At 31.4% G+C, this 14712-nt stretch overlaps 1 protein-coding gene across 1 annotated transcript; it reads right to left on the reverse strand.

The window, feature by feature from the left end:
• Positions 1–9541: 9541 nt before the first annotated feature.
• On the reverse strand, positions 9542–11507 carry LOC149547795 (secreted RxLR effector protein 78-like). Its single transcript, XM_089794188.1, has 2 exons — positions 11108–11507; positions 9542–9594 (listed from the first exon to the last, which is right to left on the reverse strand). The coding sequence occupies exons 1-2, from the start codon at positions 11505–11507 to the stop codon at positions 9542–9544; spliced, it is 453 nt and encodes a 150-aa protein (XP_089650314.1).
• Positions 11508–14712: the final 3205 nt, after the last annotated feature.

Here is a 14712-nt window from a genome sequence, read left to right on the forward strand (position 1 = left end):
CGTCAGCCACCCTTCTATCCTCCCAAGAATTGACAAATTGCAGGGAGCAATTTTCATTGTACCCATTCAACACCTCCATAAATGAGATGAAACCACCTTCCTTCAGCATGTACCACACCAGTGGCTTCCTAGCATTCTCCTCAATCATGGAAACTCAATTCACAAAAGATCACCTCCCATCTCTATAATATTGCCTAAAAATCTCTTCTTCTCCCAAAGCCAGAAGCAATTACTAAGAATGAAGTCACACTTAGGCATAAAAATATTAGCCTTTAAGCAGACAATAAGGCCTTTATTATCAATAATAGTTGCATCCCATCTAGACTTAAACATCATGTGTCGACTGCCTCTATCTCTTCTCCAATATTTTCCATCATTCCCAATACTCTCAAACCATTTAAAATTTGAACTTTTACTCATCCCAGCATATGAGGACATGCACAAAAAAATCATTAAAAAACCTTTCATCTCAAACTTCAAAATTCTTTCTTTTTCAGGCCATGCAAATTTATTACCACAATTACCTTTTTTGTCGCTCAGGGCATGTAATTGTTATTTTTGTTTGAGGTTTAATCCTAACAACCTTCTGTGAAAATTGAAAGATAGATTTGTACAAGATTTTAAGCTTAATAAACTATATATAATAAAGATATAACAATAGCTCTAGGAATAATACAAATAACATAACTATTTAATCAATTGAGAGTAATATGAAGAAAATATGCATATTGTAATCAAGTATTGATACAAATTATTATATCAATATGTTAGCAAATAATTAATTTAAAATACATCTATCAAAAAAATAAATTAATGAAAAGTATTCTTAGCATTTTTTTTCCTTGTCTCCATACAAAGCCTAAATAAATAACATTAACATCAATTCATTATATTTATGATGTCATTTTATGTGAAATATTTAAAATAATTTTTTTTAATATGATAATTAAAATATAAATATAAAAATAGAATATAAAATTATATAAGATTTACTAATTATTAAGTCAAATTTATAATTTTATAATCTTCAAGAAAAAATAATAAACATAACTTGATTTAAGTCAAATTTACAAATTTCTAATTCTCATTTTATCTTAAAATAATTTAAAAATAAAAATAAATACCATTTACTTTAAACAAACAAATTATTTTTATATAAAATGATAAAATTAAAAATTTATTTCAATTGATTAAAAAAATATAAAATTAATACGCGGCTGTCTAATTTGGGAATTGAACATAGAAGAAACCTTTGTACCAATTCTTTTTGTGTCATCCAACTTGAAGAACCCTAATTGGAAGACACCATTTGAGGTTGATTTGGCCTGGCTCAAGGTAATGGTGATTGAAACAATATAAAAGGCTTTCTTTGAGATAAAATCTTGAGAAAGAGCACTGTGAAAAGATAGAGACTTTCAACTACTCCCAATTTTTGAGGCTGTGAAATTAGGGAAACCAAACTGGGCCTTTTATAGCCTGAATGTGCATAGATAAACAGTTATGGTGGGGACTTTGAATTCTGCTTGTTAAAAACATAGATTTTGAACTACCACCATTTGTGAGGTTGGGAAATTAAAGTAACCAAATTGAGTCTTTTATTTAATTTATTATTTTCGAGTAAAGTAGTGAGAATTAATCATGGCGTGAACTTGAATTTTGTTGACAAGTCTTGGTAGATTGCATATTTTACTACTTGCAAGTCTAAATCTACCCTAGTTAAATATTTTTGGATTTTTCAAAAGAATTTATGTGGCAATTTGCAACACTAGCTCTGCTTCCCATAAGCTTCAACAATTTCAAAAATGTGAATCACTACCTTCTCTAATGCATTAAATGAGAAATCATGAAATCCTAAAAGAGGAGGAATCGTTGTTGACTAGTGCAAATGAGGCTGCTGACAGGCTTTTCCATAAGCCATCCAAATAATTGATGGACTTGTGTTTGGGGTTCAATCTTCCATTTTTAACCTACCAGTCACCAACTTAACAATTGCGGACTAATTGAAAGTAGTAGCACATTGACATGGTATCTGGTTGTGGAAATGATAGAAGACAGTAAAGACAAAGACAAGTTGTTCCAATTTCTTAGCCCTTCACACATGGAGCTGACTATGCAACCAACTAATTCCCCTGCGCCATTCCATACATAAGCCCATGACCTATGCATAGCATATGTACTACATTGCCACTAAAGTACTTGGCCCCTTACATAGTGAGGCTCAAAAATAGATTCTTCCAATTAACTGCACACAATTCTTTAAGACAATTTTATTGATTATATTTAATTTTCAACTATAATATTTTTAGCCCACTTAATTTAACTTGAGAGTGAGGAATAATTTATTTTATTCTTTAAAAAATTATTTTATTTGATTCAACCAGTGTACAAACTTTTAAGTGTATAAAATTTAAGACTAATTGAAGTGTACAATCAACTAAATTGCAACAATTACATTAGTCAACAACATTATTATACTTATAGAATTAAAAAATAAATAAAATTGTTTTACTCTTAAACAATAATTTTTCTTTCCCCTGAGATTGATGCAATTTCTTTTTTGAGATAAATGAGTTTTTAATACTTAATTTGAAAAAGTCATCCATCTCAAAAGAAAAAAATGTAATAATCTTTAGGTGATAGAAATATTATTGTTTAAGACTCATAGATTAAAACCATAAAAATAATAATCTAAATTTAGATTTTGAGTAAACAAAATCTTTGAAAATAAATTATCAAAACTAAAATTCAATAAGAAAAGGTTGTATATTTAATTTTTTAATTAAAGTCTAGAGAACACAATTAAAATATTAAAAAAAATATTTCTCAATTTAAATCACACTATTTAAAATAACTTAAAATATATAATAATTTAACAATATATATATATATATTCAAAAAGTAAAATAAAATAATAATATATTTTTCAATTTGAATCAAACTATTTAAAATAACTTAAAAATAAATAATAATTTAACTAAAAAAATTAAATTAAATATATTGAAGAAAACATTTTTTGTTTTACAAACTAAATTAAATAAACATACAAAAATATTATAAGTAAAAATTAATATAAATAATAAATCATTTCATACTCTTAAAAAAAATATTATAATCTACTAGAAAGGTAAGGTACTTTGAATTCTTATCAATATTAATAAGAATTTCCACTTTAAGATTTGTTGTGAAAGGTGTAAGTCTAGGTGTGAGACTCATACTTCATCATCAATAATGTAGTGTGAATGGTATACATGGAATGGGCTATGCATGACAATGGAGTGGGGGAATTCCTTCACACACAAGGAACTTAGATGGAATGTTTTAATTTTCATGAATTGCTAAGCACAAAATTTCTTTCAAGCTTGGATAAGCATGGGGTGACTGCCTGAGAGGAAGGAATAGTTTTGGGCAAACAACAAAGTAGGCTTAGGATTTCTTCTAGGAAAGTACATTGCTTAATGATATTATCCACCTCCATAGCAACATAACATTGCAGAAACAACCAGTACTAGATATTTCCAAGATAAATATTGGAAGGTTGTAGAATATGTGAGATGTGTGTGTGTGTGTGTGTGTGTGTGTGTGTGTGTGTGTGTGTGTGTGTGTGTGTGTGTGTGTGTGTGTGTGTGTGTGTGTGTAAGTGATAGTTTTAGAAGAACTTTCCAGAGATTGATTTTTTCTCTAGTTTTTGTGTCAAAAAATGAATTTTATCCCTGAAAAAAGTATCACTGGCCAATAAAATACTAGAAATTTTTGTTTGAAAATTAATTAGAAAATAAGTTCATTTTTACACTTTAGAAACTCACTAATTCTTATTGTAAAAATTGATTGTGGATTAGAAGTATTTTGGGTGCAGAGAGGGCTTTGCAACTTGGCTTTCATAAAGCCCTCTTAATTCCCTCCATACTAGCCTTTATGGCCTCGGTTTCTTTGGGGACAGGGAAAAATGGAGTACTCCACTGCCTACTTCCTATAGCATTTAATAGGGAGGATGTTAAAATTGGTGCCCATGACTGCTCTCGCTAGTTTTAGAAAAGTGGGGATTTTTACTCCAGGTCTAAGGATGGAGAGCGCAATCAAGCCACAGGAGCCAAAGGCACAGAAAACACCCGACCTACCTTCAAATAGGCACTGCAAGGGAGCTTCAACATCCCAGTCGACGCCAAATTTATCAAGTTACACCAACTATCCGCAACCGCTTCCACTGACGCCACAGGAGATGGAGGTAACAATAATCTTCAAGCTAAAGGAGGATCAATTTCAGGATTTTTTGAAAGAAGGAAAAGCTACCTTGTCAAAGGAGGACCTCTTTTATGGATATACCACCCTTAAGGAGAAGGATAAAGGAAGTGTTGCTAGCTCAGTAGAGCATGATTTCAACATTCCTCTAGCTTAGCTTCTAAAGAAGATCAGAAAGGACAAACCAGGTTCTACTACCTCCTTCATGCCTTCCCTAGAGAGGTTCACCACCTTGGAGTCGAGAAAAAAAGAAAGTGGTTAATTTTGTGTTGTAATTTTGATTTTTGTTCACTAATACTTGATGCTTCATTTGGGACAACCTTTGTAATGGCTTACTGATTCGTCTATTGCCTCCTTAGTGCTATTTTTTGGTTTGGGTATTTTGGATTTATGGGTTGATAGCATCCTGCTCTTGTTAAACTTTGGTTGTTTCTCTTTTTGACTTCTTGATATGCAATAGTAAAAATTGATTGTGACCACCACTAGGAACATTGGTTTTGAGTCTATCTATAGGCAGGAATTGGCAATAAACTTAACCATAACTCTAACCATAATTGTAATCCAAAATCATAACCATGATGCTAATACTAATCCTATACCCAATGATAATATTAACTATGATGTAAATCCTAACCATAATCCTAACTAAAATCCCAATCCTAGCCCTAATCAAAACCCTAACTCTAACTATACTTTTAATCATGATGCAAATCTTATATCTAATCACAATATTAATCGTAAAGCCTAATCCTAACCATAGTACTAATGCAAATACTTGCTCTAATCTTAATCTTAATCCCAAATTTAAATAAAACTCCAAACCCTAACTATAATACTAACTATGATATATATTCTAACACTAAACACTAAACCATAATCCTTATCCTAAACCATAGTCCTAATTCCAAAATCCTAATACTAACTTTAATAATAACCATAACCCTAATCATACTCCTATACAATAGAATAATATACTAATGTATTTAGTGTCTTCTATGTTGTAGTGTGATTGTTATTGCTATTGGTAATATATGAAAGATATTTTTAAATTTTTTTTTTAATAAATTATAATTTTCAAACTAATTAATATGCTTACCTTTAATCTTATATTTTCTATTTTATGTTTTCGACTTTATTTATTGATATATTTGTTTGTTTATTATTTTTACTATTATTTTTATTAAATTTATACTATTTGAACTTTTATCTAAAAGCATCTTTATTAGTTTCTATGTACGCATGATACTATAGCATTCCAATTAATGTGTCCAATTGAAAACCTTTATTTTTCATTTTTTTTACTCTACATAGTTCTAATATATATTATATTTTGCTAATTTCATAGAAAAGTATTTATTTCCAATCTTATTGGTTGTAGCCTTGCTACAATTATGAGTTAGCTTTTAATTTTTTACTTAATTTTTTTTGAAACTTTATAGCTACCATTAATATGACAAGACAACTCGCTGAAATGAAATAAATAAGTCTCACAATATGTAAGAATATCTTCTTCATATTTTGGTCCATATCTTGAAAAATTAAATTAAAATATTTTTCTCCTTAACTATAGGCTTTTCTACAATGTAATTTTCTAGAAAACTCTGATGGAAAAGTCCAACTACTATAGAAAAATACAGTAAAATCTTATAGATTGTAGATTCAATAGATTCTAATAGTTCTATCTATCTTTTGGTTTTGTAATTGGTTATAGGAATGTTGTATGTTTTCTTCATTTATTTTCAATGTACTTGCAAACCCTTTTTTTAGGAATACCTCCAATTGTTATATGAATAGAGAACCCACACATTGATCTAGACATTGTGTTTGAGTTCTTCAGGGACACACAATGACAATAGGGACACTTGGAAACATTATTGACATCTAGGTACACACCTTCAAACCTTTATACTACAAATCTAGTTTGTGCACGAGGCATTCAAATTTATTAAGAAATAGCCATGGCAACTGGTGTGCGGTTTTAATCAATTACATTAGATTTTTACTTTATATATCTGAAATTTGAGTCCGGTTATATATAAGTTTTTAATATCAAGATTTCACTCTATAATTTATCATAAGCAGGTGATAGACTACAAGTTCTAAAACGTTGATGCTAAAAATTCATACCCAATTGAATCCAGAAGCAACATATCATTAAAAATCCTTTCCTTTTTATCTCTTTTCATGTGTGAAACTAATGAGCATTATTCTATGGTAGTTTCAAAATTTCAAGATTTTTGAGGCGTAGATGAAATTGTCACCTTGGGTGGGTTAAATACCCAGACCAAACATTAAATTTGAGAATTTCAAACCTAAAGAGGAGGAAGTCATTATTAAGATTTACCAGCATATGAGCAACATGTTTGTTCAATGCCCTCCAAAACCCTTGATTTAATCTTGGTATCTTCGTCCTCTCATGTGCGTTGTGTGCCCTTCATGATTTCAGACTTAGTGTCACCATTAAGATTTTGTAGAGTAAGGCCATAATTTTTGCCTCACTCCCACTTGCTATGTCGGGTTTGACAGGAGAACCACCAAAAGTGGATAGTAATAGATATAAAGTATTACATTTCTTTCATTATGTAACTCTCATCATTTTTTCTTTTAAATTAGCATATTATATTTACTATTTTTTTTTCTTGTAGGGTGATCTTGTGTCACTGTACTATAAGTCTGCACAATAAAGTTCAAAAGAAATATTGCATTCTTTGATGAACTAATTTTAAAAAATTTCTTTGAACATTGAGTGTTCATCGTACAAAAAATATAATCTTTTTAATACAAATGAATGACAAAATTTATATATTAAAATATTATATTTGAATTGGAACATGTGAAGAATGAAAGATTTCATTAGCTTAATAAATAATTATAAAAATGAATGGTTATATGATAATTAATAGTAGCATATTTCATATCATATTTTAGTATAATTTTAAATTTTAAATGACTATGTATATACTTTAAAGTTTAAATGAGTACTGATATCTAGCATCGTAAACATAGAATACAAATTTAATGAAGATTTAATTTTGCATTATAGAAATAAAGGAGAAGATGAGCATTTGAACTATGTGAGACTTAAGCTGATAAGTATACATGAATATAAATAAATCATTTGACATTCTGTTAACATAACTATATTGCATACAATCTTAATAATATAAACAAGAGACACAATGTGTCAAAGTTCTTGTCAATGGAAATGGAAGATAAGAAGATATGAAGATAGAAGTAGAGAAAAAAATAGAATGTGATTGGAAGATAGAAGTATATATGAAGACAACGGAATGAAGATGGGAGAAGATGGGAAAAAGGGTGAGGAAGAAGATGAAGAAGATGAAGAGGAAGTAGACATGCTTTTAACTATACCACATCTTTGGGGATGATAGTCCCCTTACCAATAACCAATGTTGTTACAAATATACTTAAAATATGACTAAGAAATATAAATCTATGATGTTAATTTTATGATAAATATCTTTAAGATTAGTTTATTTATAAATATTTCTTAAAATAAAATTTCAAGCATTATATTATAAATTAATTATATAAATTTACTAGTCTACTAATTTTGAATGGAATATGTCAATTGTTTAATTTTAAAAAAAAAATTGTATAGTAGTAAGATAATTATTTTGATATCTTTTCTAAATATAATCATCTCTATTTATCATAATAATTGTGAAGATAACTCAATATATTAAAAATATCAATATAAAAATATATAATCATCTCTATTTAACATATATAAGTTCTCAAATTCTCACAGCTTCTAAAATTCTGAAGATTTGAAAATATTACATTAAATTGCATGTATAAAAAAATCTACTCGTGTGCATAAGTGTGATTTTAGTAATTAAAAAAACTTCAGATTTCTAAAATTTTCATGTTATTTTCAATTTTGTTGCTATGTTTACTACTTTTGCTCTTTAGAACATTTAATTAAGCAAAACTTATACATATCTTTTGAAGGAAGCAGTTGAAAGTATAATATTCATATTTATTTTTAATTCAACCCTGTTTTATGGTTATTATTTTTTGCACAATGCAAATTGAACAATCATAAATATATTCTTAGAAATTATAAAACTTCTAAACAAACATTTCATATCTCACAAACTCAACTTCATAGATCTCTAGACTACGACACATTTAATATCTTGAAATCATCAAATTCGGTAGGAACTTTGACGCTTGCACCTCTTGTTTATCTAATAGAAAAATGATTTTTGTCCTTTACATTTTTATGTGTTTACATAAGAACATAGATAAATGAAAATTTTAACAATCATCCAAATAGAAAATTATATTAAACTACAAGAACTTTTTCTATAACTTTTAATTTTTAGTGATGATTGAGTGTAATAATTGACAAAATTATTCTTAATGATTCCAATAATTTTTAGTTCCCACCTACGACAGGATACTAACGCATCTGTTAGATGCAAATGATTTTTTTTCCGACCAATAGTAGTCAAATTTTTTTTTTCTTATATACAAATGTCTAATGTTCATATCTTTATCTATGATTTTAAAATATGAAAAAAATATCTTTATTGCGATTGGTTGAGAGTAAAAATAGTAAGGAGTAAAATTAATTTTCATTATATATAAATATAGAATTTTCAAACACTTTGCAAATACATTGATTTATAAGAACTCTATCAATGCATTAATTACAACTTTATTCTTTTCCACATTTGTGACAAGTGGATTAACTTTTTAAAAAACAATCATTTTTATCTTCCACCTCACCAATGAATGTCTAATCAATATTAATTTTCACTATCTATTTTTCTTACCAAGTTCAAATATATATATTTTAATTAAATGTTTTATATTTCTTATTTTAAATACATTTATTATTTAAGATAGTTTATAAAAAGCAGTCCTATGAATTTATAGAGTTAAATATTTTTTTCTATTAGATATAAGAGTATTAGAAAATATAAAGCAACCAAAGTATCGCCACAAAAATCAACAAGGAGGTCAAGTCTCACTAAGGAAGAACAGTATCATCTATACAACATAACAAAAAGAGGAGAAGAAGAACTAACTAATAAGAACATCATAGTATTTGACCATCCAAGTAGTCCAACCTAAGGGACCCTCCATTCAAATGACGCTTTTACATTCTTGAATCCGCATCAGCTTGAATAAATCTTCTTTTCTAGCATTCACTTTCTTATTGATTTTTCTGTTTAGCCTAATGCAAGCTTGCTCAAAAGTCTGCATATCATCCAGGGTTCTACGCCATTGGTATCCATGCTTCAACTCATAGTAGAAAAAAGCAACATGCCCATCATGAAGGAACCTTCTCATCTTGTCCCGCTCGATCAGCATAATAGCCTGCACCTGCAAATTTTTTTTAAAATAAGTGAGTTTTCGAAAAAACTCAGTAAGATCCGTCGGCTTACCTTGGTACCTTTCCTCGTTCCTATACTTCCAGATTTGCCAAAGAATGTTAGACAACAAAATATTCTAAAATAAATTGGTATCTTTAGGAAGACCATTAATATGACCAATGATAATATCAAGAATATTAACATCAATAGGATAAACAATGCCAAACATTCTCCATATTTCTTTAGAAAAAATACAATCTAAATGAATATTTCTACCAATTTCAAGAACTTTACATAAATTACAAATATTAGAATTAGATAAATCTCTCTTAATAGGCAACTTGTCCAACATGACTAACCATCTGAAGCATCTAATTTTAGGCTCAACAGAATTCTTCCACAAGATATCAAAGTATTTTTTCCAAACATCAGCATCATAAGAAGAGTACCAAACAACATTAACATGATCAATAATATCAATATTACAATCAAGGATGCTATATATATTCTTGGCCTTAACCTGATTCGTGACAACTCCACTAGGTTAGTTACAATTAAGGTGCCTTTGAGAATCAACATGGCATATAGTGGGAAGACCATTAATAGCTTGCACAATCATGTTATAAGTTCTTTTATGGGAATCAGGGATATCATATCTATGAACTATTTAATACATTTCTTAGCCCATAGTGTGGCAGAACACCCTTGGGTAAGGGCCAAAGGTTTACCATTTAGGTGAAGATTCCACCAAATGGATCTTTCACCATGGAGTTGATTATTACAATGAAAATCCTTGTTAGTGATGAATTTCCTAACATGGTCCCAAGCCTTCCAAATAGATCTGAAGATCGCAGAACCTTGGACCATGACAGGAAAATTGCCAATAATGAGGTCACAAAAGGGGAGATTAGTCCAAGATTTGGCTTTCTTAGGCACACCCCTCTCAATGTTGTTTCTAACCAACACTTTCCAATGCCAGTCACCCTCCATTCATTGAAAAATCCATTTGGCAGATAGGGCAATACCCAGAATTCATAAATTCTTTAGCCCAAGTCCCCCAAGGGCCTTGTTAGTGTGGCACCAAACCCACTTAACAGAATGAATTTTATTATTACCCTTGTCATCAGACCAAAGAAATTATTTGATGGACTTCTAAATTTCAGCAATTTGATAATTGTTAAAAAATCAAGTAGAGGAATAGTAAATGGTGTAAGAGGACAACATCTTTTGGCAAACCTGAATTCTGCCTGCCAGAAATAACACCCTATTATGTTGTTTGTTAAGCTTCTTATCAATCTTCTCTTTAACCCATGACCACATGTCTTTGAGGGTAGGGTCCACTAAGAAAGGGCTATTAAGATATCTAGTGATCTTATTGGGGCCTCCCCATTGAAAATTGTATTGAGCAAACCAATCCGAGGGCTGCACATCCCACCACAAACAAATTGATTTGGATTGAGATATTTTAGCCCTAGATATAGAACAAAAAAAACTAAGCTTATGTTGCAAAGCCTTAAAATTACTTTCTGAAAGCTCAAAGAACAATGCGGTATCATCCGCAAACTGGCAATTGATGAGCTCTTCATCATTAGGCAAATAGATACCTTTGACATTAGGAGATAAAGAATTATCTCTAAGAATATAGAAAGGAGCCTTCAAAGAAATCACAAAAAGAGAAGGTGCCAGAGGGCACCCTTGTCTAATGGATCTCCCTAGAGAAAAAGGAGCAGAGAGAACACCATTAACTTCAACTTGAGCAAAAGCATCACTGAGAAGCACATGCACTGTATTAAAAAAGGAGGGAGGGAAATTGAAGGCCTCCAACATCATAAGAATAAACCCCCATTCAACCCTGTCATAAGTCTTCTCAAAATCCAAATGAAGCATGGCTGAGTTTTGGTGTGAGCATTTAGACCACTCCATGGCTTCCCAACTAGTTATGAGATTCTCGAGAATATATCTACCCTTGAAGAAACTAGTTTGGGTAGAGTTAACAAATTTAGGAAGAATATTGACTAACCTAAGAGCCATAATTTTAGCCAAAATCTTATATGACACATTAAGAAGGGTAATCAGCCTCCAATTCCTAATGAGGGTCTTATCTCTGTCCTTGGGTAGGAGCTTAATGATCCCTCTATTAACATCCTATTCCAAGGAGCCAATAGACAAAGCTTTAGAGTATAAGTCATGGAGATCGTTACATATCCAACTAATATTGGATTTATAGAACTCAACAAGAAAACCATCAAGACCTGGGGCCTTATCATTATTGAGAGCCTTGATAGCTCCCTCAATCTCGTCAATAGAGATATCTTTAGCAAGCACAACAATATCATCCAAGTCCAACTTTTTAGGAATAAGCATTTTGCATTTATTTCTTAAAGACTCAGCCTTAGAGGAGTCCTCTGAAGTAAAAAGAGTCCTATAATAATCAGGAAAAGCCTAAATAATAATCTCAGGGTCTAAAATGTCTTGATTATCAATCGAGAGTCTATCAATGGACTCTTTAATATGTTTATGTTTAAGAAGATTGAAGAAAATTTTTGAGCCCCTGTCCCCATGTTGGAGCCAACGGGCTCTAGATCTAATCCTGGCTCCATGAATCCTAAATTGCTGATGCTTCCTAAGAGCATCTTTGGCAGCCATAACCTGGGAGAGAAGATCCATATTGGAGGAATCTCTTTGGATGTTGTTCTCTGCTATTTGCAATTAAGAAGATAATTGTTTTTCAACAAACTTGTAATCCTCAGCCTTTTTTGACCAATGGTTTGAAGAAAAATCCTCCATGAAGAAAGGTTAGATTTCCATAGATATCAAGATGGGATAGGTGCTGAAGGTTAATTTTATTGATACCTCTAATAATCTGCATAGCAACAAGAACATCCTCATCCATGAGGAGGCTAGTGTTTAAGATGAATTTACTACTACTAGACTTGTGCTGAAGGGGACTACTATTAAAATTAACCTTAGTCAAAATAGGGTGATGATCAGACAAAGTGGTGGCAATAACCCACAATAAATCTAGAGATGTCAGGAGGAAAAGAGAAAAAATACTTATTGGCATAAAATCTGTCAAGCTTGGAATAAATCCTAGCATTGCTCTCCTGAAAGTTGCACCAGGTGTTCCATAATCTAGGGTTGGTATTCATGTTACCAACAATAGGATCAAAAAGATAGTTAGAACTTAAAAATCTATTCCAATAAAATTTTTCATTATCCTTCCAATGAAAGGGAATGCCCCCCGACTTGTCATCCTGAGATTCAATCATGTTGAAATCTCCACCAAAGAGCCAAGGCATATTTGGGAGGTTTATAAGTCATTTCCAAAGCTCAATTCTTTCCTTAGGCTCATTTGAAGCATAAATAGCACAAACCTCGAAGGTCTTGTCATCATACTTCAAAGTAACCCACACTGCTCTCTGACAAGGAGAACACACATTATTAGTAATATGTTTTCCCCATTTATTACTAATAAGTAGGGCAATTCCTCCTCTACCTCTCTCATGGTTAGTGCAAAACTTAATAGCATCTTTCCAAATAAAATTGAGATTGGAATCCAAAGTGAATCCCACAGACTTAACTTCCTGCATCATAAAGAAATCTATAGAATGTAGAGAATTTAACAATCGCTTAATAACAAATTTTCTATCAGGGGACTCTAAACCCCCCACATTCCAAGATAGGCAATTCATTGAGACAAAATGTTAAAGGTGGAGCACGCAATACCCTCTTGATCACCTAGGGTCAAAAATTTATTTGAGGACTCCCCTGGTGTAGGCATAGATGGCTTATTTTTTGAACCAGGTGGTCTTCCTCTTCACCTAGCAGCAGGAGAGTTCATGTTAACATCATCTTTGATATCTGCTAGAGAATCCACATCCATGCACTGCCCATTATTAGACTTCAGGGGAACGGGAGCAGCTGGAATAATTTCAAATTCATAATCCTCCTCAATCTCTTGGAAGATTTTCTGGGGGAATTTTCGAGAGGACTCACTGGTTTGGGGCTTACAATTGATATCAGCATTTTGACTGATAGTATTCGCGTTAGTCAAAGCAGGACTAGTTAACAATTTAATATGTTGATTATTACTGTTGTTAGGGTGAAAAATTTTAGGCATGGAGACACTATTTCCCCTTCTTTTTTTCTTATCCTGAACAACAGTAAAACCATCATCTGTATTAAGATCAATAGCTAAATCAAGACTCGGGAGCATCTGAAGACCTCCAGATGTAGGAGTGGTATCACACAAAACATTCTCAAGCCGAACAGTAATAGCAAAGAGAGGGTTAGGCACAATTTTAGTTGAAACATTCTCAGGCCGAACAATGTTAGGAATAACATTAGTCAAAACATTAGTGGGGTTAGGGGTTTCGGTGGGAGGCGATGGGGATGAAGAAGAAGTAGGGGTTGAACGACAGAGAGCATTCTCAAGGGGAGGATTATTGGTGACAGGAGGATTAACCATATTTTTAGTTGAATCGTTGGAGAAATTAGGTTTTTTTCCTAATGACCGAACAATCCTTACGGAGGTAGCCTTCTTTGTGGTAGAGAAAATAGGTGTTCAACCCCCCCCCCCCCAAAATCTCTATAGGATAGATATAAGCATCATTAAGGATGTTAATTGAAATATTGATAGGAAGGTCCTTACCAGGCAAGAGAGAGATAAGAATTCTAGCATCCATATATGGGACGAGTCTCACAGTTTCATCTATTCAAATAATTTTACCAATAGGCTCAAGAAAATGCGGCAAAAAATGACACAAAAAGGGGGGAATATTTTTAACCAGTATCCATCTTGGAGCAGAAAGTGTGAGAACCTCCTCATGGATGGCCTCTAGTGACCAAGCAATAGCCCTAAAAGATGTTGAACACACATTCCAATATTGTTTTTTAAGAACCTCTGTTTGAGCATCATGATTCACAAAGAAAATCACATATAAACCCTTTTGTATTTGCCTACAAAATGAAATATGCAACCCAAGTTTGTTATTCCAGTAATGATGGAACCAGTTATCCATAAATTTCCTTGGCGGACATTTATCAATTTTAACAATTAAGAAAAAATTGCAGTATCTCTTAATCTATCTTTTTCCTTAACAATTTCTTCCAACATTTTAGGATTAGG

The sequence above is a fragment of the Cupressus sempervirens genome, chromosome 7 (assembly GCF_028749045.1).
Source record: "Cupressus sempervirens isolate cs-2001-9-10 chromosome 7, ASM2874904v1, whole genome shotgun sequence".
Classification (NCBI taxonomy): Eukaryota; Viridiplantae; Streptophyta; class Pinopsida; order Cupressales; family Cupressaceae; genus Cupressus; species Cupressus sempervirens.